General features: G+C 42.8%; 1 protein-coding gene across 2 annotated transcripts; it reads right to left on the bottom strand.

The window, feature by feature from the left end:
- Nucleotides 1–24,882, bottom strand: elk1 (ETS transcription factor ELK1). 2 transcript variants are annotated; one of them, XM_074681205.1, is made up of 11 exons: nt 23,514–24,882; nt 15,409–15,617; nt 13,221–13,406; nt 12,965–13,135; nt 12,745–12,888; nt 12,185–12,622; nt 11,955–12,099; nt 10,262–10,377; nt 10,084–10,167; nt 9,906–10,007; nt 1–5,808 (listed from the first exon to the last, which is right to left on the bottom strand). In XM_074681205.1, the coding sequence occupies exons 1-11, from the start codon at nt 23,536–23,538 to the stop codon at nt 5,710–5,712; spliced, it is 1,719 nt and encodes a 572-aa protein (XP_074537306.1). In that variant the 5' UTR covers nt 23,539–24,882; the 3' UTR covers nt 1–5,709. The 2 variants fall into 2 exon arrangements, with proteins under 2 accessions (XP_074537306.1, XP_074537305.1); XM_074681204.1 differs by having other exon boundaries at nt 10,262–10,419.
- Between the last annotated feature and the right edge of the window lie 1,630 nt (nt 24,883–26,512).

The following is a 26,512-nucleotide window of genomic DNA, read 5'->3' on the forward strand; positions in this document are numbered from 1 at the left end:
TCATCATCATCATCATCATCAGACTCTAAACCTCAGAGAACAAAGATGTCCCAGAGTGCTTTGCTTCTCATTCACAGGATGTAAACACAGACAGGAAGCTCTGGTTTTGAACAGCAGACCCAAAGATGGTCTGTAATAAATGTGAAAACAATCAGCAGGTGGAACATGTTAGCACGTTAGCACGTTAGCGAGGTCTGAGGCCTGTTTGAACGCGCCTGCAGGAGAAAGTTTCTCTCTCACGTGCTGAGAGTTTAAAATATCTGATCCGCACGTCAGCGGCGCTCACACCTTCTCCGGCAGACACACAGGTGTGAAAAATGTTGTGCCAGTTTTACAAAGCGTTAATTTGCATCACCTTCACAGCAGATCATCTCACCTCTGAGGGGAGGAGGACTAACTGCTGGCTGCTGTCAGGATTAACCCTCTCTGCTCTGGATTGTCTCGTTGAAGTTTTTCTTTGTCACGATATAAATGTTTTCATGCGTCTGTGCGCCCCTCTTTACAAAAATATCCGTCTCTCTTTGACCTCAGCGCTCTCTGTAAATTGGCACATCATTTTTTACAGTGTAAACGTGGCCTTCATGACGGCTCATATAAAAACGGCGACTCTGGACATTACCCAGAGTGCACGGCTGCTAGGAATCAGTATAAAAACATTCTTCATGTTCTGCTGGTGGAGAAAGTTTAAAGATGTCACACTCGATGGCTTTTAGTTCATGGTGGGGATCCTTTCAGAGACCGTGAGGCGGTCTTCCCTCGGCTGGGATCTTTAAGGCTCGTTCATCTCGTTAAAAACGCTCAGGTAGAAAAATAGAGTCATGCTGTAAAGAACAGTCGAACACGATGGCTTAGTGCTGCGTTTACGTCACCGCCGAGGCTGGGAGATCACAACGCCGTCAGGAACTGAGCTCAAGTCGACAAATCATCTGAATTCCTCAGGTGTTCAAATCGAACACACCTCGAAAGTTTGTGAAATTTCACCTTAGAGACAAATAACAACCTTTAACTCTGAAACTACGACTCCCAGCATCCCTCAGTTCCTGACGTGTGTGTGTGTGCGTGTGTCTGCAGCCTCGTCGTCACACACAGAAGCATAGAAACACATTAACAGCCTGATCATGGGGAGCATCAGCTCCGCAGCAACAACAACAAGAACAACAGTCGGGTCAGCAACAGAAGTCAGCAAGCGCCGGGAACGAGAACGACAGCGACAGAGAAGAAGAAGAAGAAGAAGAAGAAGAAGAGGAGAAGAACAGTCGTTTGAAAGTGTGTGTCAGAGTGTGTGAACTCTGAGTTTTTGGAGACACACAGGAACATGTGGGTGTCTGAGGAGCCACAGTCAGCTGATCCTCTTCAGGTGACTCACCTGGCTGCTGAGCTCTGAAGCTTCTCTCACACATGAACCAAGATCCTGAACATTAACAAACACCTCTCTCTTCTCCACTCTGGGATCCCCTCCACTGTCAGAAGGAAGTGACATCAGGAAGTGAAGTTTCTGATGTATTGTTTTATGTTATAGACTGAGTAGGCCATCTAGTGTTTCAAAGTGGTTACAGCAATGCTTTCAGTATTTTAACATTTGGAGTTTTTGGTATCGTTTACATAGAGTAACTGTAATGTGTATCTGTGATGAAAGTTGATGCTCTGGTTTAAGACTGAAGTTATATCAACGCATGCTAACTGCTAGCATATCAATGCAATTTCACATATACTTTAGCATCAAGCTAGCTCTATCTTTTTCTACATTGTTTTTGGTACTTTAGGGCAGCGATTCTCAAAGTGGGGTCCAAAAACCATAGCCTCTTGACATGTCTTTCACTTCTTTGTGCTTTAGGAAAAATAAATAAAACACAAAAAACGCTTTGAAGCCAACATTTTCTCTAAGTTTGCAAAATGAATTACTTGAAAAGTATAAATACAAGGGGTGCACCAGTCTCAATTTTCTGGCCGAACACTGATCTTTAAAAAGCCTGACCTGCCGATACGGATCGGAAATCATTGGACAATACCTGTGAAACAATAAAATCTTTATTCTCTAATAAAGTGTCCTGAGTTTTAGGTCTCAGAGCAAAAAGCAGACCTTCCTGGAGGTATATGACATCAGTTTCATATGTAAGGGTGGGCCAATCACTGATCCCCCATGATCAGGTCTACGTGAAAGGGGTCAGGGGTCAAGTATGTTGAATGTGTTGAACAGGAATCTCTTGTGACAGAGTATTGTACACTTCTTTGTGTGTCCAGTTCTTTAGTAAAACTTCAAGAAGAAAATCCAGAATCAGATTTTTCTTCTGAAACTGTTAATCATTTGCTAAGCTAAGGTCAGGCCGCTCTGATGTGATGTAAATAATCGACCATGGAATCATCAAGCGTTAAAGCTATGGTCTACGATTTGGAAGCTTTGTACATCTTAATAACACCAGTTATAGGGCTGTTATGGTCCAATCTACACAATATAAAGACCAAAAAGAATGAAAAAAATCCATTCAGTATATCCGCTGCAAAGCTGCATACTAGTTGACAAATCCAAACCGCGCATAGCAATATTTGGATTCGTCCGTGAGTCCATCCAATCCCCTGTCTCCCTCGATTCACACTGTCATGCCCATGGTCCCACCTCGTCCTTCCCCACTACCCCTCTCACGTCAGCTAGCTGCTCAGCTACAAAAGCATCATGGAGCCAGAGGAGACCGAAACCAGGAAGCTGTTACTGATAACCTCCACAGGGAAGGGAAGAAAACGAAAAAGTTTCAAGCAAAAGGCTGAAGCAAGGAAGAATCATGAGCGATACAGGTGCCAACAGAGACTGAATATTGGAGAAATGTACGACCGGTGGAAAAAGCTATCACTATGTGTTACAAGGAGGATGACTGTCTTGTTTGTTACATTTTCTGCTGGCCGCTTCTTGCACTTTTGGAGGGTGTGTGTTGTTAGAAGGCGAAGAGGGCCATACGAGCTGGGGGGCGGGATCTTGGAACACGGAGGGGAGGGATGAGTGAGGCTGCGTTTTTCAAATGTGTCTCAGCCAAACTGGGTTTCAGATCATAGACCATAGCTTTAAGGCTAAAGATGTCGATGGACTGGACCATGTCTTATCGGTTCTTAACAAGGGCCAGTTCTCGATACCCATCACTACATTTACCTCAGTAATAATAAAAGTAAACCTCATTGAATCTATTCACTGTTATTTCATGGATCTACTATTGAAATATTTGAGGAAATTAAAATGGTTGAGGTCATCACACCAAACAGTAGCCACGGTTACATGAGGAGCTTTTCGTCTTTCCGAATGGAATCTTTCCGAATGACTTTTCTGAAAACAGTAGTATACATGGAAAGGAATATTCCAATCTCTGGTCTACATGGGCCGCTGTAATCAAACAGAATAGTCAATGAGGCATGCGCAGAAAAACGTAAACATCACGAGATTTATCAAAGCTGGAGGACAAGTTTGTTTATCACGGTGTTGCAATACTCCGTGTTGCGAGTTTTTCGCCCATCCAGTCTTGAAATTATGTTCATTTGGATCAAAAACAAACTTTCCGCAGCAGTCCAGTGTTGTCGGCTCACCGCCATTTTTTAAGTTGGGGAACGTCTCTAGTTGCGTCTTACGTCATATTTGAGCATGCGCTGAACAAACGCACCCTGACAACTTTCCGTTTGAGTGGATACATGAAACCTCAATCAGTTTGGGGAAAGGAATATTCCACCCCTGTGAAACCGATTAAATGTCCACTCTGATTGGCAGTTTTCTTTCAGAATGAGGTGTAAACAAAGGTTAAACTCTTTCCGTTTGAGCAAATAAACCGAATGCATGCGGAATATTTGGGTCCATGTAAACGTGGCTAGTGTTACTGATGAAAAGACTTTTATGCTTTGTTATTTCAACGTAACTCTATCGAGAACTCAGATTAACCAAAGTTTTACATTTCACGCTCTGCTTGTGAAAGACGCCTGGTGCTCCCAGCCCAGCTTGGCTCCAAATCTCTAGCCAGACTTTTCTCCTCTGTTGTTCCCAAATGGTGAATGAATTACCGAACTCTATACGATCCACTGCACTGAGGTTTTCCCTTCTGTCTAAATTCTTGCTTGTGTTGTATGTCGCTTTGGAAAAAAGTGTCTGCTGAATGAAACTGAAAAACTGTAAATCCTGACGTCACTTCCCTCCCCGAGAGTGGAGGTCTGCAGTTGGACTGTTTTAGGGAGGAAATGTCTGAATTCAAGATGTAAAAAGACAAAAATGTAGCCTGGATTGATCGTATAGAGCAACGAAAAACGTCCTCGTTCAGTTTCTTGGAAACAGAATAATGTCTTACAGGAAGTTCATGAGTGAGAGACGTCAGTATAAACCGTCCTCAGGCGTAATCTGGTGACCCGAGGACTGAACTCTTTAAAGCTAAAGAACAAAAACTCAGAGGTCAGCAGTCAGCGTGAGCCACGACTTACTCACAGACTTTATATCTGAGAGAACGAAGAGTTTTAGAGCCCGAATGTTTTTTGATTTTCAAAATAAAAGGAAGGAAATACAATTTGTGAAATTCAGCCAAAATAAACTGATGTTTCCCAACGTCTGGACTTTAACTTTGAAAGGTAAAATAATAAACTTCCTCCTCTTGTTTTGAAGCCTCTGCAGAAACTTTAAAGGAGCTCCGGCTGAAAACAAAGACGCTGAGGTTAGAAAGGATCACGCTGCTCTTCAAAAACACGTCTGCTGCTTTAACACGAGTTAAAAAAGTCTTTGAGCTGCAGACGAAAACAGACGCAGAGTCCGAGGCTGAGAGGAACAGGAAACACAGAGAAAGAGCAGCTGATCGTCTACACAACGCCAAGAAGAAACAAACCAATCATCTACCAGTAAAACAAAGAGCTCCACTGACCATAAAACGCTTAAAGAAGAGGAGCACAGCGCCCTCTGGAGGAACAGTCTTCATCAAATATACAATCTGTCACATGGAGACACTTAGAGAGAAGAACTTGGCTGTTTAAAAACTCCATCACCGTCAACCCTCCTCTCTGATTGGTCAGCTCAGAGGTGTCGGTCCAATAACAGGCCATGCATAACTGTAAGGAAGGCGTGGCCTTAAAAAGCGGCCAATAAGAGCAGAGAGGAACCCTCAGAGCGCCGTTTGGGGAGTGAATAAAGACGGCCAGCTCAGTCAATAAATAAGCAGGTAGAAAAAATAAAGCAGGCGACAAACGGCGGAAACATCCGGAGAGAAGGTGTAAAATAATCTGTGAGTCTATGTTTCCTTCAGCCAGAGAAACGTTTGTCTGCCGAGAGAAACCGGACAGGTTTTTAATCCAGGAGACAGTCAGCGAGGAAATAATCCACACCTTCCAGTAAAAATAAAAAGATCTGCTTCCAGTTTTCTGCTTCTCTCAAAAGAAATGTTTTCCAGACGACTGAGATCATCAAAAAGTTTCATCCCACAGTCCGTCTTCACTCCAGTTTTTTTCTTACGCTGGATTATCTCAAGAGCACGGACAGAAACTCTCAGAGCCAGCAGGACAGACGGAGGATGAGGCCCAGACATCCTCCCTGCACCTTTAAAAACATCAAAGTTCCTCCTGTCGGGTGAAAAGTCCCGTCTCCCCGGCCTGGACGCGCTGCAAACCGAGCCAAGAGGCTCACACAGCGTCTCAGAGTCAGATGCAGTTCCCCTCCGACCCTCCAGGGGGGGTGAGGCGAGTTCAGAGCCTGGTGTGAAAAAATCAGGGTTTCTGCGGTCCAGGAGAGAGGACGACGGGCGTGGAGAGACCGTCCACGCTCAGAGCCGGGATGTGAATCTGATTACTGCCGTTAGACGGAAACTACAGAGAAAGAAAGAAAACGTTCGTATCATTTCCTGTGAAATTGATCTGATTTGGTAAACTCCATTTATTGGCTGTCATAATCAAACAGAATTTGTTTCATTTCCTGTCGTTATACTCTTCTCATCATGGTGCAGTCACTCTAATAAAACTTGCTGAATGGAGATTCAATTAAGAGACAGGGAGATTATTTCACTTTGACACAGAGGTCGCCAACCAGTCGATCGCGATCGACTGGTCGATCTTTGAAACTTCCCTGGTAGATCTTCAAAATAATAGAAAAATGAATCATTCTGCATCACATATGATGGAGTTCTGCCCCGTAGCACGCACATTATAGACAGATGCAGACCAGTATACCAGTGTTTACAGACGGGGCAGGATGTACACACTTACTGATCCCAGTTTGTGGTTTTAGTATAAAAATGAATTGTACATAACGTGCTTCAGCCACTCTATTATTTTAAAGCAGTACAGACAAAATTGAAAAGATAAACTTTTAAATTACTACAAAAGGGACATTTAAAGCAGTAATGGCAACAACATATTCTAGTGATTCTATAATTAGGGGAACTTTTTAGGTTTTTTTTGTTTCATATTCTATTTGATTGCAAGTGATACACCTGGAATGTACTAAATTCATTAGTTAAGCTTAAAGTGATACTCCGGGATGGAACAAGGTGGGTGCTATCACAAGGTTTAGGGCAGAAATTACCCCTACAGCAGTGTTTTTGTGCAGCAGAAGCCCAGAGCGCTCGCACCAAACACCCCCTCCCTGCTCCTCTGCAGGTTTCCTCTGCACTCAGACGGGGCCATATTTTACTTGACCAAAAACACAAATAAACGGACTCCCACTGAAAAAATCAGATATGGGTCTGCATTCACGCTTTATTTAGAGAATTTTTAGCGCGTTACTTTCACACAAAAACACAGCTAAATAAGGCTCTAGTTCTCATCGTGTCTCTTCGTCCTGGCAGACTACCTGTGTTTGTTTATATCTGGCACGCCGCGCGCGGACTGATACACTAAGTGGCGAGCGCCTCGTAGCCAGCTGTGGCTCTGCAGCGGAGGAAGCGCCGTTTTACGACACGATGAGAACTAGAGCCTTATTTAGCGGTGTTTTTGTGTGAAAGTAACGCACTGAAAATTCTCTAAATAAAGCGTGAATGCAGACAGATATCAGATTTAATCGAATATGAAACAAAAAAAACCCTGAAATGTTCCCCTAATTATAGAATCACTAGAATATTTTGTTACCATTACTGCTTTAAATGTCCCTTTTGTAGTATATTAAAGGTTTATCTTTTCAATTTTGTCTGTACTGCTTTGAAATAATAGAGTGGCTGATGCACATTATGTACAATACATTTTTATACTAAAACCACAAACTGGGATTAGTAAGTGTGTACTTCGTGCCCCGTCTGTAAACACTGGTAAATAAGAATAGAAAGCACAAATTTGATTTCCTCCAGTGACTTTTCCAGCCATGGTCTGCATCTGTCTATAATGTGTGAGCTACGGGGCAGAACTCCATCATATGTGATACGAAATGATACATTTTTCTATTATTTCGAAGATCTACCAGGGAAGTTTCTAAGATCGACCAGTTGATCCGATCGATGGGTTGGCGACCTCTGTATCAAATAATAATACGACTGTAATAATCTCCCTGTCTCTTAATTGAATCTCCATTCAGCAAGTTTTATTAGAGTGACTGCACGATGAGGAGAGTATAACAACAGGAAATGAAACAAATTCTGTTTGTTTATATCTGGCACGCCGCACACGCGGACTGATACACTAAGAGGCGAGCGCCTCGTAGCCATCTGTGGCTCTGCAGCGGAGGTAGCGCCGTTTTACGACACAATGAGAACTAGAGCCTTATTTAGCGGTGTTTTTGTGTGAAAGTAATGCGCTGAAAATTCTCTAAATAAAGCGTGAATGCAGACAGATATCAGATTTTTTCAGTGGGAGTCCGTTTATTTGTGTTTTTGGTCAAGTAAAATATGGCCCCGTCTGAGTGCAGAGGAAACCGGCAGAGGAGCAGGGAGGGGGTGTTTGGTGTGAGCGCTCTGGGCTTCTGCTGCACAAAAACACTGCTGTAGGGGTAATTTCTGCCCTAAACCTTGTGATAGGACCCAACTTGTTCCATCCCAGAGTATCACTTTAAACTCTAATGAATTCTTAAATATTTGAGTTACAAAAAAAAATTGGAGCATAATTTTATCAATCATGTTATGGACAAAAGTTGTGACTATTTTCAACATACATCCAAATTACACAGAATGTAGAGTTATTCAACATTTCTCTGTCAGACTACGCTCCCTAGTTTAGCCTCCACCTGACCTCCATCAGCTCATATTTTTGCTCCTTTTCTTCACAGTATGCTCTTTATAACATCTACAGTAAGAAGAGCAGAAAATGTTGGTAACACAGGTGATGAACAGTTAATGCGCCCCATGTACTGACAATCATTCTGATGAAATATTGATGAGGAGGAGCTGAAACATGACACACTTTCTTCAAGGTTCACACCAAAAAGGATGGGACCTCAGCTGATTTGGGTCATGTGACTTTGGAGCAAACCATTGCTGATTTATAGGGTTTTTTAACAGGTAACACAGTTGACGCTGATTTCTCAGACACACAGAAAGTGAATTATTTTATCCATATAAATTATTAAAACAGTTTATAAAACACTTTTGTCATGTTTTAATGAATATTTTAAACAAATGCTGAAATAATAAACACAAACATGTTTTCTAGTGTTAATTTGAGGAGAAAACTTAACATGACATAAAGTGTTTTCCATTTTTCCTCAAACCATCAGTTGGTAGATGTTGCCTTCATGTCTGTTGGGTTTAGAGATCTTGGGCTCAAGAAGGTTGGTGACCACTGCTTTAGTTTTTTTTTTTAAGATTTTTTCCCTCTTTTATTTTGAAAGGACAGTTTTGAGACAGAGACAGGAAATGCGAGCCTGTCTCCTCTGCACTGGGGATGCCTGCTCCAACGGTCGTAGAAACACCATCTGTTATTTATTCTACAGTAAATCTGATTTAATGTCAAAGCACAGATTTATAAATAAACTGCAGATTTAACAGACATTAGATTATTTTAATCCCAAACTTCTATACCACAGAGACACAGAGACACAGAGATAAAGCTTCTGTTCATCAGGAATAATCTGCTCTGAGTGTTTCCTCCATCAAAGCTGCTGACATACATTAAACTGCTCTATTTATTCTTCTGTCAGAGGCAAACAGGAACGAGCTGCAGGGACAAAAACACATTTATAAGATGAGGAATATTGTATCAAAGCATTTTGTTTCTGTGATGGAAGCTGAAACCAGAGCGGCGTGGAGAATCTGATTTATGATTTCCATCAGCACCAAAAGAGGATTACAAAATTTTTGACAAAAAAAAAAAAAAGCAAGAAAAAATCTCTAAAAAACACGAGATTGATTAAATAAAACCAAACAAATAATCTCTGTGATCAAAATTTTCTGAAAACTGTTGGAAATTAAACAAATGAGTGTGTTTTATATGTATAAATATCTTAGTGATCACATCCTGTAATACTCATATTGGCCACAAGGAGGCGACAGAGTGTTACAAATACACTCTCATGACACTAAACCATTGATACTCAAAAGCTGTGATTTCTCACACTCTAAAAAGCAAAAAAAAACTGTCTCTGGACCAAAAACTGAAACCAGAAGGAGTCGAGAATAAATCACCTGTTCTGAATGTTCAGGGTCTGATTTGTGCGAACTGCACCTTTAAAGGTTTCCTGGTTTTAGAGAACAGATGGAGGAAACACGGAGCCAGAAACCTGCAGAGACACCAGCTCTGTGTGCTCGAGTGTGAGACTCTCGTTGTGGCTGAATCGAAGTTAAACATGTTTTTAAGGCGGTTTATAAACAAACAGAGCAGCTTCTTGTTTACGTCGCTCTTTATCTAAACATACCTCCTTTAATCCTCTGTGTCTCGTTAATTCATCAACAACATGCTTTGATTTTACTGCTTCATAAGTTCATGTATGAGTCTTTTTTTATGGGTTTAAAACCTTCTGTCGATGTGAAAACACGTAAACGTACCTGAAAGGAGAGTTTGGCAGGTGAGCGCGGGGCGATGGGACTGAGCGTGCTCCAGAAGTGGATGGTGGAGGGGAGAGGGCTGGGCGTCAACAGGACCGGCGTCTGAGGAGAGACAGATGTCAGATAAACACTCACATACAGGTGAGACAGGAGAGAGGTGAGACAGGTGAGAGTTTACCAGAGCGTGGGAGGTGATGACAGTCGGTGTGAGCGTGTTGGTCGCTGATCCAGGAGCCAATAAACTGTTAACGGCTGCGTTCACCTGCAGAGGACACACAGGTAGGTCAGAGTTTGAGCGGAAACAACGACCAGGAAGATCAGAAACTCTCTAGAAGGGTCGGATCAGGACTCCAGACCTTATCCAGAGAGAGACCAGGGGGGAGAGAGGGGGAGGACGGCAGCTCCAGGCCTCGAGGCTTCTTTGGTTTTGGAGGAGCTGCATCTGAAGAGGAGGAGGGAGCAGGAGTCACTGCTGAGGAGGACAAGGAGGAGGTCAGAGGAGGGACGGAGGAGTCTGAGGAGGAAATCAGAAACATCAGATTAGACTCTCGTAGGATAAATTAGACTCCCAGACTCATTAGACCGGTCATCAAGCACATCAGACTCTTAGACTTGTTAGACTCAATAGACTCTTTGACTCATTGGACTCATCAGTCATTTGACTCATTAGTCATAAACTCATTAAACAGGTAAAATTCTTGGATTTGTTGGACTTATCAAACTCTTAGACCTGTGAGACTTGACAGACCTATTAGACCTAAACACTCTTTGATTCATTAGACTCACGAGAGTCTTAGACCCATTAGACTTGTCCAGACTTTTTAGACCGGTCAAACTCTTAGACTTCATAGACTAGTTAAACTCGTAGACCTGTTAGACTCATCAGACTCTTAGACTCATTGACTTGTAAGACTCATTAGACCTGTTAGACTGATCAGACTCTTGGACTCATTAGACTCAGACCGTTGGACCTATCCAATTCTAAGACTTGTTTGACAATTTTAGATTTATTTGACTCAACAGAGTCTTAGACCCACTAGACTTGTCCGACCCTTGAGACCCATCAAACCCTGATACTTGTTAGACCAGTAAGACATGTTGGACTGGTAAGACCAGTTCAACTTTTTAAACTTTTTAAACTTTTAAGCTCATCAGACTCAAAGTGATAAGACCAGTCAGACTCATTAGACTTGTTAGACTCATCAGACTCCGTAACACTAGACTTGTCAGACTCTTTAGACTGGTCAAACTCTGAGGCTGTATTCAGACCAGAAAAGTCCTTTGGTCCACTTGTTTGGTCCGGACCAAAAGCGGACTTTATATTTTTCGTTTGGACCTAGACTTCTCAGACTCGTTTGACTCATTAGATTTTTAGACCTATTAGACTGGTCAAACCCTTGGACTCTGTGACTTGTCAGACTCCTTAGGCCGGTTGGACTTAAACTCTTAAGACTCATTAGGCTCAACAGACTCGTAAGGCTTGTTGTACTTATCAAATTTTAAGACTTGACAAACTTCTTAGACTTATCGCACTTTTAGTTTCATCAGATTGATCAGAGTGTTAGACCCATTAGACTTGTCAGACTCTTTAGACCGGTAAATCTCTTGGACTTGTTCTGCTGGATAGACTGTTTGGAGTCGTTAAACTCTGAGATTTGATAGACTTATCAGACTGATCAGACCTTTAGACTTGTTGGACTTTTAAGACTCATTAGATTCAGCCAGTTCTTAGACTTGATGGACTCATTGGACTCATCAGAGTCTTGGACCTATTACACTTGTCCAATTCCTTAGATCAATTAAACTTTAGACTTGTTAGACTGGATGGACTGAATCTTGATAGTGTTAGACTCATCAGACTCGTCAGACTTAGTGGACTTGTTGAACTCATCAAAGTCTTAGACTGGTAGACTGGTTGGACTGGTTAGACTTGCTGGACTGGTCAAACTCTTAGACTTGTCAGATTTGTTGGACTTGCTGGACTGGTCAAACTCTCAGACTTGTTAGACTCGTCAGGAGTAAACAGCATCAGAGATCGTCCCTGGTTACCTGTCAGCGCCTCCTTCCTCTCCCCCTCTCCTCTCTCCTCCCCCGCAGGCTGCTGACCTTCGACCCCAGGCTCCAGGCAGGTGGGAGGCGGGCTCTCCACGATGGTGAGGGGGGGCTCTGGTTCTCCTGAGATGAGCTGAGGAACCTGAAGGGAGGAGCAGAGAGACGTCGTCATCAGACATTAAACACCTCCTCGCTGGGCGTGTCCTCCTCAGCTCCCCTCCTCTCACCTCCTCCACCTGCTTCTCCTCCAGAGACACCATCTCCAGCAGCTCCTCCTCTGACGGCAGGTTCTCCTCTTTGATGACAATGGGGGGAGGAGGGGGCCGGGCGGGGTGAGGAGCAGACACAGGAGGAGGAGCTGCCGTCATGGGCACCGCTGCCGCCTGCTGCTGCTGAGGAGGAGGGTTGATGATGACGAAGACGGGCGGAGGGTGAGACGGGTGAGGGGCGGCGTGGGGGTGAGGAGGGAAGCTGGCGGGGCTGGGGACCCCTCCACAGCTGTCCTGCTGGGGCCCCTGGGGGCCCAAGGGGACGTGCGGGGGAGGGACCGGGCTCATGGACCCACCCACGGGACCGAGCGGGATGAGCGGGGTGAGGGAGGACGGGTCGCCGACGCTGGTGAGATAAATCTGAGGGGGGTCGCTGAGAGGAGGGAGGGGAGGATTCTGGGAAATAAACAGACGGACAGGTGAGGTCAGGTGGGTTTGGACTCAGGGGAAGGATACCTGTGTGTGTGTGTGTGTGTGTGTGTGTGTGTGTGTGTGTGTGTGTGTGTGTGGACTCTGACCTGTGATTGGCTGGTGGAGCTGGCAGGAATCTGTGGGCTGACGGCCGGAGTGGGACAGGGAGACGGCTGAGTGACGATCACCTGGAGAGCTGGATCAACAGCGCCCCCTACTGATGGAGGGCCTTTAGACTCTAACACCACCACCTGAGGAGGAGGAGAGAGGAGGTGAAGGTAGGAAAGGAGTCTTTAAAGGACACTTAAAGGACCTGGTCACTCTCACCTCTCTTGGTGTGCGGTCCATCTTGGGGGCGGGCTCTTGTATCAGCAGCTCTGATTTGATTGGCCGTGGGTTGGGGGAGGCCTGCAGTGATTGGATGGTGAAGGTGGAGTAGAGGCCGGACTTCATGTAGTCGTTACGAGAGCTTTTCTGAGAGCTGCTGGGAGACGAGCGCTGAGGACCAAACAGGAAACAGTCAGAGACACAGGACGGTCATGTGACATCAGCGTTGGTCGATGATCTGGGGAGGTTAAATCACCTGGGGTAAGCCCTTTGATTGACAGTTTGAAGACACGCCCCCGAGCACTCTCGATTGGCCGTTAGGGTCCGTGCTGTCCCTCCTCTGGCTCTCGTCCCCGTTGCGGACCCCGTCAGGTAGAGACGGGTCGGGCTGGCTCACAAACTTATAGACGAACTTCTGGCCGCTCACCTTCTTGATGATGTTCTGGAGGATGAGAGAGATTATTCAGGGCGTTTAACTCGACTCTGAGGAAGAAAAAAAGCTCACGAAGCACTTCAGAGAAGACAAAGCTTTGTTCTGGGTCCTTTGTTTCTCCCACACAGACGCTGCTGCTGCTCGATGAGACAAACAGCTGTTTACTCAACATGTGGAGCTCTGAGACTGAACAAGGTGTAGTTTACAGTGTAGATTGAAGTGTAGTTTAATTAAATCTTAAGTTTAAAATGTGGTTTAAAGTTATAATTGGTCTATTCATTTAGATACACTTTTTGTTATACTGGTTAAAATGATCTATTTGTCCCGATGGCAGCAATACATGATGTGTTCTTAAAGAGGGCGAATAATATCCGCTTTCTACAGCAGGAGAAAACCCAGGGAAACATCAGCCAGTTAGTTTTTCAGGACTGCCAACCCTGCCTTTAGTGTAGTTTAAAGTGTCTTTTAGTTCAAGCTGTAGTTTCAGGTGAAGTGTAGTTTACAGTGTAGTGTAGTTCAAAGTGTAGTTTGAGGCTTAGTGTAGTTTATGATGTTGTTAAAAGTGGTGTAGTTTAGGTTTAGTTTAGTTTCAGGTGTAGTTTATTTTAAAATGTAGTTAAAGGTGTAGTTTTTAAGTAGAGTTTGGTTTGAGGTTTAGTTTTAGGTGTAGTTCAAGGTGCGGTGTAGGTTAAGTTGTAATGTTAGGTGTAGTGTAGTTTACAGTGTAGTTGAAAGTTCAGCTAAGTTTAAGTTTTGTTTTAGTTTCAGGTGTAGTTTAAGGTCAGTGGCGAAGAAGAATAGAATTCCTTCATCTTTAGTTCAGAATCAGCTCCTATCACAGGTAACTGGCTCCACCTCCTTCTCATTCATCCCCGCAGCGTCTCAGCGCTTTAACACAGTCGGACGCTGAGCGTCTTCTGACTTCAGCGGGGAAGCGTAGAGTGGGTTGTTCCACTGTGGAAACTGGCCGGTCATTGGATAAACGCTGGGCTTTGTCCCGCCCATTGGACGCTCAGCGTCTCTGGGGGTCTATGAGGCAGTGGGCTGGCCTGGACGCTGGGCTTCTGCATGATGATTGGATGATCTGTCTGAGGCTGAATCCCTTTTTGATTGACAGTGAAATGAGCCAGTCAGAGATCTTGAAGTATAACCCTCCACCGGAGCATCTTCTCAGTTTTACAGTCAGTTGTTCTGGACTGATCCAGAGGTTTTATTGATCCCCAGTGAGTTTACCTTTCTTAAAAACGACGAGCGTTGTGTTTAAAGATTCTCTCTCTTTTCACCAATAAGCAGCTACAGCTACAGCTGAGGAGCTTCTCCCCCTGTCACTCACACTTACAGCCTGTCGTAGTCTCATGTAGGGCTGCACGATTATCGCAATCGCAATCGCAATCGCAATGTCAGCACATGCAATTCAGATTTTTCTCCATGATAACCAAGCAAATCTGTAGACTCATCATGACACAACCTTTTTTATTAAATCGCAAGCACTATCGCAATCGCAATATTTTCCACCTAATCGCAAATCGCACCTTTTCCCCAAATCGTGCAGCTCTAGTCTCATGTAGCAGCTCCAGCTGCTAACACGCTGACACGGAGGGTAGAATTTACGTTTAAATAAATAAATAAATTTATGATGTAGGCTGGAAAAAAATTAGCTTCCCCTCCTTGACTGACCAGCAGCCGCCACTGTTTAAGGTGTAGTGTATTTAAAGGTGTAGTTTAAGGTGCAGAGCAATTCAAGGTGTTTAGTTCAAGTTGTAGTTCAAGGTGTAGTTCAATAAAAGTTGTAGCTGAAGGTGTAATTTAAGATAGTGCAGTTCAAGGGGAATTTCTGGGTGTAGTTCAGTTTAAGTTGTAGTCTAAGGGGCAATGCAGTTTCAAGTGTAGTTTAGTAGAAAGTGTTGTCTAAGGTGTAGTTCAGAGTGTGATTTCACAGTTCAGTGAAGTTTAAGGTGTAGTTTAGTTGTAGTTCAGAATGTGATTTCTGTAGGTGTAGTGAACGTTGTACCTTGTCGTAGTAGTATCGCAGCGCTCGGCTCAGCTTGTCGTAGTTCATGTTGTGTTTGTTCTTGCGCAGCCCCCACAGTCGAGCCACCTCCTCGGCGTCCAGCAGCTTGAACTCTCCGTCCTCACCTGTCCAGGAGATCAGGTGACGCTGCCGCTGGTCCTCCAGCAGGTGGAGCAGGAACTGCCACAGCGTGATGGACGGGTCCATGGCTGAAGAGACAGACAGAAAGAGACAGAGGGCAGTTTAATATCAGTCAAGAGGTTTCTTTAAGGTTTGACGCTCACGTTTCCTGTGTGTGATAAACTTCACAGATCATTATCTCTGTCTCTGACAGCGAGACCCAAGGATGTAAACGAGCCTCGTCACCATTGGCCGACCTGTCAAACCCTGTGTAAACCATCGCCATGGTGAGAGACCTTTCATCAGTGGTTACCAGGAGAGAGGAGGGTAACAGCAACAAGAGGATCAGTCTGCTGCTGCCCTGCTCAAAGGCACAACAACCACCTTGATGTTTGTTAAAGAGACAGCTCCAAAGTGCTTTGATTTTAAAATATTTACTTATCTAACTTTGCTGTGAGAGGAGAAGACAATGGATGAAAATGACCCTGCAGAAAACAGGCCACAGGTGGGAATCCAATACAAAGCAGCCCACTTGACCATGAAATCTCCCAGTTCCATGGTTTCTTAATGTTTCTTAAAGAGACAGTTCCATAGTTCCTTGACATTTCTTAAAAAGACAGTTCCTGAATTCCTTGATTTTTCTTAAAGAGACAGTTCCATAGTTCTCTAATTTTCAAAAAAAGAAAGTTCAATGGTTCCTTCATGTTTTTTAAAGAGACAGTTCCTTAATGTTTCTTAAAGAGACAGTTCCCTAGTTCCTTGACATTTCGTAAAAAGACAATTCCATAGTTCCTTTATGTTTCTTTAAAGGGCCACTCTTTAATTTTCAATGTTTCTTAAAGAGATAGTTCTATGGTTCCTTGATGTTCCTTAAAGAGACAGTTCTATGGTTCCTTGATGTTTCTTAAAGAGACAGTTTCATAGTTCCTTGATGTTCCTTAAAGAGACAGTTCCTTTGTTCCTTGATGTTCCTTAAAGAGACAGTTTCATATTTTCTTGATGTTCCTTAAAGAGACAGTTTCATAGTTCCTTAATGTTCCTTAAAGAGACAGTTTCATAGTTCCTTGATGTTCCTTAAAGAGACAGTTCTATGGTTCCTTGATGTTCCTTAAAGAGACAGTTCTATGGTTCCTTGATGTTCCTTAAAGAGACAGTTCTATGGTTCCTTGATGTTCCTTAAAGAGACAGTTCTATGGTTCTTTGATGTTCCTTAAAGAGACAGTTTCATAGTTCCTTAATGTTTCTTAAAGAGACAGTTTCATAGTTCTTTGATGTTTCCTAAAGAGACAGTTCCTTTGTTCCTTAATGTTTCTTAAAGAGACAGTTCCATACTTCCTTGATGTTTCTTTAAGAGACGGTTCCATAGTTCCTCGATGTTTTTGAAAGAGAAAATTTCCGAAGTTCCTCGATATTTTTCTTTAACAGACAGTTTCTTAGTTCCTTGATGTTTCTGAAAGAGACAGTAACTGAAAGAAGGGTTTTGAACTCTTATCTGACCTTTGGACCATAACAAGAGTTTCATTTGGACTGACTCTGATCCATTGTTTATTATGTTGCAGAGGTTTCAGCTGTACCTGCCGCAGGATTCACACACCTGCTGAAAACACAGAGCCCACGTTAAAGACGAAGGATCAGCGATGTTACTTTATTTGTTGTGATATCTTGAGCTTCAGGTTATGAAGTGGGGCTCTCAGGTGGTGTGTGTTGCAGGTGTGTGTTTTTCTTCCTCAGGTACGCTGGAGCAGCTCTGTGTCCTTCATTCAGCCGCAGTGAGTCCGTGGGGGATCTGTGGGCTCAGAAAGCGTGCTGCTTTTGTTTGTTTTATGATTCGGCGCCATCGCTTCTCTTTTGTTCCTCGCTACATGTGACTCCTCCCCCTCCTCTGTTCTTATTGAGCGCTGTGGCAGAGCGCCTGTCAGTTTGTGTGCTTTATTTCCAGCATTAAGTGACAGTGTTTGACTGAGCACAGGCTGCTTTTCTTCTCCTCTCTGTCAGAGCTGTTAGATTCACCTTCATGCTCCTCGTTAGAGTTTCATCCTCAGACTGAGCCCGGTTTGGATGAGACTTTGTGAGCGACTGTAGCAGATCTGTTTCATGTTCCCAGCTCGCACGGCGTGATTTTATCTGTTAGTGATAACACAGGAACAGGCGGAGAGATGATGAGAGTCTCTGCTTTAACCACGGACTGACAGCTCTCTTTGTTTCACTGAACGTCAGCGACAGGTTGTCTCTGCGTCGGCTCAGAGATGACGCTGGAGACGCCTCACAGAGGAAACCTGATCCCTGCAGGTCTAACACACACACACACACACACACAGCTGTGCTTATCTCCATCCTGTGGGCCGCTCAGCACCAAAACAGACTCTGTAGATGTTTGATTTCCACAGAGACAGACGGCGCTCCTCTCTGCTCTTCATCCCAGTCTGACTCACTTCACAGAGGGATCAGACGCAGGGAGCGATATCAAACACCGCACAACCTCTGGAGACCGACTCCATCTTTCCCAGGTAGTGAAGCGTTTCTCTGAATCATTAAAAAACCTGCAACTGACATTTTAAACAACACATCATTCAGTCACTTTACACAGAACTTACTCAGACAAACATCCTAAAACCAGGATATAAACTTTGTCTTTGAGCAGACAGGAGATGGGTCTGACCTCAGAGTGTCTGTTTTAGGCGGTGCTTTTCAACCAAAAGTTCCAGGAACTAAATGGTTCCCGTGGCCCTCATCCAGTGTTCCCATTACGACTAGAATTTTGTACGACTTGAGTAAAAAACCGGTCCCATGAGAGAAGGCGGACTGTAGCCGGTGGTAACCATGGATACCCTAAACAAAGGATGCTATAATGATGATGATGCTGACTGATGAACACTTGTGTTTTTATTCTCTGGTCAAACTGTCGGCCGTGACCACGCCAACTCAAAACAGGAAGGACAAAACATTGAATGAAAATCATCATTTCCAGCTTGCAACTCTCTCAGCCTTCTTGAAGCCTTTACTGACACTCAGAAACACCAACGTCAGCACTGAACACAGAACTAGAGGTGTGAAACATATCGATTCTGTAATATATCGCAATACTTTGACCTGCAATAAAATATCGATATTTCAACTCTTTATGGATATTTTTGTTAAAATAAAAATAAGAATAGAACTTTATTTGTCATTGCAACAGGTACAACGGAATTGCAAAGAGAGGAAAAATAAAATAAATTAAATTTCAATAAAAGATAATTAAAATAATTATTAATTATATGACAATTATTTATATTATATAATTATATAATTATTATATTTTTTATCATTGTTATTATTATTAAAATTATTAATTATATTATTATATATTATACTATTCAACAATTTTTATAATTATTTTAATATTTTATATAATTATCTTTATTTTAAATCAATTATTATTACAATTATTTATTAATTAATTATAGTAATTATAATTATTAAATAATGAAAATAAAAAATAAAATTTTAGGTGAGTTGGAAGAACTTGAAGTCTTCTGCACCTCCACTGCAGTAGATGGCGCCAAAGAGCTACTCCGCACTTTGTTGCCCATAAACTGTATGATAGATATAATCTCAAACGTCAATGTTTTTTTTCTGTTCTTGGGTCAGTTAGTTTTAAATCATTCAAAATTTATTTTTTTACAGTGTAGTAGACTGATAAAATAATAATCAGAGTCATGTTTTGTGCAATGTCATATTTTTGTGAGCAACATTGGTGACACCAAGTGACATTTATCGGTTTCTCCATCTGACCACGTCTTTCAACAAATCATTTTTTTGCAACATAAGTTTAATGTCACAGTAGTTAAAGGGACAAACTTGACAAACTTTATGTTTTCAAGTTGCGTCTGACTTAATTTGTTTTAACCACAATAAAATAGAAAAGTTGTTTCCAATCAAATAGTTAACTGGGTAGAATATCGCAATAGATACCAATGTTATGATATCGTGATTTTATCGTATCGTGAGGTTCTTGCCAATACTTACCCCTAATAACCAGTCCCCATTTACCCAATGTTTGACCCAAAAATGCAAAAAACGCAGTTAAAAAAATCTGTGTTTGCATCAAAAGAAGGAGAATCGCAGAAGTAGAGCAACAGATTCACTGTTTGTTGGAAGGAAGTCGGTAGATACAGCAGATTAAGCAACACAAGCACAACACGGTAGTCGGCCATTGTTGTTATCTGATTGGAACTTAGCAATTTAAGTTGCCACATTGAAAGTGTAAAGCCCGAAGTAGAGCATGACATCAGCTGAAAACTCAGACTTGCTGTTTACACGGCAACAGCAGCCGCAGCATTTCAGAAAATCCCACTCTGGAGGCCGTTTTCAAAAGTTTCCGTTTTAAGTCGGCTAGAACGCCATTTCCGTGTAAACGAGGCTGAAACGCAACAATACCTTTGTGTTTCATCCTAAAACTGTCTTCATGTAAACAGCCTCTGGATAGGATATGAACGCCAAAGTCCAGTGGCCAAGTACAGGCGGTCCTTGAGTCATGCACAAGTTCCGTTCTTGCGCGTCGTAACCCAAAATTCTGCGTAAGTTGGATTTTTACCCTAAATCTCTAAATATCTATCCAAGTGTGTTATGTACTTTACTTCATATTCATGGGAAAACAGATCCTGCTTTCTTTTTTGTGTCCATGATGCGTAAAAGGTGAGGATAGCTAGAAAACTACGGCGCAAAAACACAATCAATACTGTGACACGACTCGAAACAAAGTGGACGATGCTGATGACTGCGTAGCTGTGTATTCATACGCGTCAAAAACTAGTACATGTCGTAGGAGCTTACAGAGAAAGCGGTGTAACTTTGAAACCATCTCTTTTTTCTTACGTACATATATTTATTGGGTTGTAAAGTCGAAACCACTGAGTCAGGAATCACGTAAGTCCTTCTATACTAGGAACTTCTGGGAGAGGATCGTGGCCGAGGAGGTGAGGAAGAGGCGTCTGTTATCCACGTCAGGTGAGGTATTTTTGAGAAAAAGGGGTTTCCGTTGCTCTTTTGGAATAAACTTCAACATCAAAACTTCCAAAAAACCACCTCATGAGAGCGTAAAAACTTATTATGAAAAGTTTGAGAAGTTTTTGAAACTTTGGTGTTTCCATTACCATTTATTTTTGGCGTTACTTAGGTTTTGTGTAACTCCAGGTGTAATGGAAACGTGATTCATGACGTGTGGGGAAAAAAAGGAAGGAACTTCTCAGGATTTAAATTGACCAGAAGTTCCAGGAACTTTTAAAAATCTAAAAAGTACGAATGACCCATAATCCTCTTTAATCTGTGAGTCGTATAATCTGAGTGTCTGAGTGTGGAGGTGAAGCTCAGGAAGACAGAAACAAACCACTTCCTCCACCAGAGAAGAAGAAGGTGTTTTCTTTACCACTTCCTGTTCTGCTGAGGTTTCAGCGCTTCCTGTCAGTCAGTCAGTACGACAGTCAGATTACACACCGATGACCTCCACACACACACACTAACAGTGTATGTGTGTGTGTGTAGTCCTGGTGTTTCTGAGACTCCCTGTCAGCCTCCCTGTGTTCCTTCAGTCTGTGACTCAGATCAGAAACATGTCACATCTCACAAACGCTGTTTAACACGGGCGCCGTGAGTGCGTCAGTGTTTCCATGACAGCGTGTGAATATTAAATCACTGCATTCAGCCCGTCCACACAATCAGCCAGCGTCAATGAGGCCGGCTGTTAACATTTATCAATACGAGTGTTTCTGCTGCAAAACACTCCAAACCTCACAGCTGGGTTATCGCCAAGCTGCAGCCACAGATTTCTCTTTTTCAGACCCCACAGAATCCACAGAACCCAACAGAATCAACGGAACCCCACAGAATCGACGGAACCCCACAGAATCCACAGAACCCCACAGAATCCACAGAACCCCACAGAATTTACGGAACCCCACGGAATCCACGGAACCCCACAGAATCCATCAAACCCTCACGGAATCAACGGAACCCCACAGAATCCACCAAACCCCACAGAATCCACCAAACCCCACAGAATCCACCATACCCCACAGAATCCACCCAACCCCACAGGATCCACCGAACCCCACAGAATCAACGGAACCCCACAATTTCCAAGGAACCCCACAAAATCCAACAAACCCCACAGAATCCACCAAACCCCCACAGAATCCAGCAAACCCACGAAAACTGCACCACATTTTCAGGGCGAGCTGAGGGTATGAAGACGGACTTTCACCCCAGCTTTGCTCTGGATTGTTCCTCCTCGGCCCTCGAGGTCAAAGCTCGGATGAAGTTGGGACTAAGACACAAATAAAGCAGGAAAAACTTGCTGACTTTTTAATCATGCAATAGGTGCAAACCTGGTGAAATGACACAAGACAGGACGACACCAGAGGTTGTAGGAGAATCGTCCCCTGCATCTTCAGACTCATCAAATCACAACTTTATCAAGTATTTTGGCGCAAATCTTTAGAAATGTCCAATAAAGAAAACAATCACCAGATGCAGATTGAAAACACCTGTGTGCATGTTCAGTTCAGCTCCAGAGTCAAAAATATACCACAAAATAAATCAAGGAAATCCTCTTCTTCTGGAGAAAAGATAGATCTCTCTCTCAGAGGCTTTTGGTCAGCTTTTGGACGTGCCATACATAGATTCACGTTCGATCCAACCGTAAATATTGAAAGATATCATTTAGAAATAATCATTTAGGAATGCGATGCTACAGGTGGTTGCTAGGCTAGAGAGTGTGTTCTTATAGTCACGGTCAGGCAGTGGGTGTGTGCTGCCGCTGGCACTGATCCAAGGAGGAGCCCAGTTTGAAAGTTGTGTTTACGAACAAGAAACAAAAATCCCTGCAGACCCTTCCTTCAGCCTGCGCTTCAACCACCAGTTGGTCTACAGCAGGGGTCTGCAACCTATACTTTCATGAGAGCCGTTTTCCCTCAGCTCATCTGGATTAAAGTCGTTCAGGAGCCACAAAATTGACTTTATCTTCAGAACAAAGACAAACAGAGTAAAAAAAAATTCTTAACATGGTTAAATACAGGGAAGGATTTTTTTTGTTTATAAAACTGTACATTGTATATTGTACTAAGACTTCTGTGTTTAAAAAATTTGCAAAAAATAATACTAATAATTATCATAAATTTGTAATATTATTAATTTCATAAATTTGCAAAATTTGTGAAATGTCAATAGGTTGCAAAATTTTTTGAAAAAAATTGAATGTAAAAAAAAATTGCAATTTGCAAAACATTTTAATATTTTGTTCAAAATGTCATAAATTTGCAAAAAAATAAAATTGAAAAATTTGCAAAAAAAATTGCAAAAAAGGGAATTCAAATAATTTGCAAAAATTCAAAGAAAATTTTAATTTTTTATCCAACATTAAAAAAATGTCAAAAAAAAGTTGTAAAAGTCTAAAAAAAAAAAATCTAAAAAAACGGAAGCTTTTTAAACACATTATTTTATTTAGTGTCAGTGTCTTTAATCATCAACACCCTCTGTATGAAAAATAAAATTCTTTATTTCAATAATATTTTAAAGCTATAAAGAGCCACTGTAAAGGAGTCAAACAGCCGCATGATTCAGAGCCGCAGGTTGAAGATCCTTGGTCTACAGTATGCAGGTTTCAAAATAAAGTTTAAAATGCGCCTGAAACAAACAGATAAACTAACACTGGAGACAAAAACTGTGTTAAAGTCAAATTCAGACACTTCATTGAGAACACAGAACCTCACTACCTGTAAACACACCTGTAGAGACACGCTCAGAGTCACTTGGCTGAGTGCACAGCTGCTGAGAGGGCTGCAAGTTTCAACAAGCTGTGAAGAAGTAAACCTCATCACACACACACACACTCTCTCTAAGCGTTTGTCAATGAGCTGCAGACTGCTGCAGGCCTCCGCAGCTTACACACACCTGTTGCACACACACACACACACACAGATAAGGCATGCAGAAGCAGCATCACTCACCGTTTATCAGCGGGTTTGAATCCATCTTCAGCTGAATGTTGGGTCCAGTTCTGTGTGTGTGTGAGTGTGTGTGTGTGTGTGTGTCTGCAGGCTCACTCCTCCTCCATGCTGCTGCAATGTCCAGTCTGTGTGTGTCTGTGTGTGTGAGTGTGTCTGTGTGTGTCCGAGGGTTTGGTCGGAGCAGGTTACGGCTGTCAGAGCCGGGCTGAGGAGGATGAAGAGGAGGAGGAGGAGGAGGAGGAGGAGACGTTCAGCAGCAGCTTCTCCAGCGACCTGCGGGTGTTATGTAACCGCTCTGAGCTGCTGCCAGGCTGCCGTGTCTCCATGCTAACACACCGAGCAGCTCGGGGATCGAAACTTGACTGGGATCAATAAACACAGTCTGAAAAACACACCGAGAGACGCTGAACAAGTCCATTAACAGACAAAATACACCAACGCGCGCTTCTGCAGCCTGGCGCCGCACACAACTTACTGCTAATTACGATGCTAATTATGATGCTAATGCCTTGTGATATCCTGTGTGTTCGTGTGAAGAGAAATCCTGTTCAAGTCAATCAGTATTTTGATGTGTCCCCTGTCTGTCAAACCCTCGCTGGCACAGCTGATGTTGATGTTGTTGTCAAGCGCTGGTCGGAGCTAACCGCTGATGCTAATGCTAACAGACTAACGGTGCAGACACACTGTGCGCGGTCGCTTGTTGGTTAAACAAAACTACCTTTCAGGCCAAAATCCTTCCTGTAGGGGTTTTTAACACTCAACAGTTCACCACTCTTTTCATAAAATTAACTGTTATGACAGAACTGAGGAGAAAAGATATTTAAAAAGTGGCGCTACAAGTCTGGTTCGCGTCGCACTGAGAGCGAAGTTACCGCGTCAGTTCGCTTACAGCGCGTCCAATCCGTCACCACGAATGCTAACACTAGCAGGCTAACGGTTCTAATTCAGCGGAAAGGTTTTAATGTAAGTCTTCTCTGTGAGCCGAAAAGTGTAAGTCTAAAAGTAAGGCTGTTCCCGTCTTATAACACCACACAGAGTTGATGTTTTAAGTGTTATTTCAAGAAGGTTTGAGTGTTAGCCTAGCCTGCTAACTAAGTAGCCTAGCCTAGCCTGCCGCTGCGGCTCTGACCGCCCCCCGCCTCCCTCTGCCGCTGAAGCGTCAGCCCCCAAACAGCGCTGAGACTGCGGAGAGGACCCAGAGTTCACCGGAGACCGTCCAGACTCCTCAGACACGGAGGGAAAGTGTCTCTAAAAACCTCCAGGTGGTGGTTGGGAGGTGTTCGGTCTTCAGGGTCCCTCCGTGATAAATAAATCCATCACTGGGGATGTTTTCAGTTTCTTCCTGTTTGACGCCTCTTCACTACTTTAACCTGTCACAGCAGCGGCAAGCAAAACAGGCGCACTTCCGGGGTGGGATTTCAAAATAAAGCTTACCTGGTGAACTGCAAAGTTGAGCTGCTGCTCATTTAAAATGACAGAATTTCCCATTAAATCAGTGGCACATCCAAAAGGGGGCCAGGGGTGCCCCAACATGCACCCCCTGACTGTCTGCTGTGGAGGTGATAAGCCCTGCGTCCTCCATGTTAGCAGATGGGACATGGGTCAAAATGTAAAATTTGAATGCAGGTGAAACTAGTGTTGGTCAAACATGGTTTTGGTTATTATAAACAGTTCTTGTGCAGAGTTTCATAGACATCTGATGGTTACAACATGCTGCAAAAATATTTCACACATCTATATCATATGACAAGGGAGTAGTATGGGATTCAGGCTATCAAAAGTTTGAAGAAATCTCATTCACAGAGTCTTAAATATTGAAACTACATTTTTTTTGCCAATGCTTGGCATCAATAAGCTGGGAGAAAAAGCGTCATATTGTTGGAATATAGAAATAAGGGTCACTTTTATGGTGCCTGGTATGTGTCAGGTGACATGGGGTACAGCCATAGCGGAAGTCAAAAGAGGTAATTTATCCCAATTGACTCAGGAAACTTGTGAAAATAAATAAAGCATTGTTTTCTTTTCAACCTCAGTCATAATAAATACAGCTTCATAAGGGTCTCACCTTGTGAAATCCTTCATGGTACATTTATTTCTATATTTACCGCTATTATTTTACCTTATATTTAGCTTTGTGAATAGGTAATGCCATAACGTTAGCATTTTAGCTGTGTTTGTCATAGCAAGAGTTGAAAAAGAAAACAATTATTTACTTACTTTTACAACTTTTCTCTGTCTATGGTGATAACTGACCTTGGCTTTTGCTAATTGTCTGACACCTAAAGGCCACCGTACTTCTTTAATTATTTCAAGGAAGTATCTTTATTTCAGGATGTGTGGATTTCAACATGGCAAAGAAAAATGTAACAGTTCAATTTCTTGTATTAAGACGATATTTTGAGATAAGTACACTTTTCTGAACCCAATTGCAGATCTCTTTTCTTTTCGCAAACAATTTAGCATCTTTAAAAAAAATATTTTCTCTGACATTCTCTCATATTAAGTCTAATAAGACAATTTTTAATAAATTAAGTCATAAACACTTTGTCAGAGTTCTTTTTTTTTCCTGGTGTGTTGAAGCGGATTACGTTGTGCTTTTGTTTTGAAGGATTATCGTCACACTCCACTTGAGTTCCGGTAGCTTGACAGAGCACGCGGCAGTGCTCATGCAGCAGCATGACGGTGACGTCAGCACAACAAGGCTGCGCTCCTCCTGTTGGTTCACGAGCAGAGTGTGTGAGGAGAGTGTGTGAGGACAGAAGGGGTGAGGAGTGAGCCCGGTGTTTACAGACTGTGTTTATCATTAGTAACATGAAATAAAAACACATTTAGAGTCGTTTTCATGTTACACTCACCTGCTGGAGGTGAACATGTGGAACATTAAAAATGATTTTTGACATCTATAGATAAAAACACTGTGAGTAAGTTTAATGTAAAGGTGATGTGTGTTCGTCAGCTCATGGTTCAGTTTGAGAAACAGGAACTCAGCTGGTCTGAAA

The sequence above is a fragment of the Halichoeres trimaculatus genome, unplaced genomic scaffold, assembly GCF_033239565.1.
Source record: "Halichoeres trimaculatus isolate MK-OKI-2021-1 unplaced genomic scaffold, fHalTri1.1 fHalTri1_scaffold_11, whole genome shotgun sequence".
NCBI classification, from domain to species: domain Eukaryota; kingdom Metazoa; phylum Chordata; class Actinopteri; order Labriformes; family Labridae; genus Halichoeres; species Halichoeres trimaculatus.

What these genes read in the sequence shown, in the direction of transcription:
- elk1 (XM_074681204.1), bottom strand. Translation starts at nt 23,538, where the DNA reads ATGGATTCAAACCCGCTGATAAACG. An exon ending in TTCAAACCCGCTGATAAACG is followed by an intron (nt 15,618 to 23,513) that starts GTGAGTGATGCT and finishes CTGTCTCTTCAG; the next exon opens with CCATGGACCCGTCCATCACG. An exon ending in TGGACCGCACACCAAGAGAG is followed by an intron (nt 12,889 to 12,964) that starts GTGAGAGTGACC and finishes CCTCCTCCTCAG; the next exon opens with GTGGTGGTGTTAGAGTCTAA.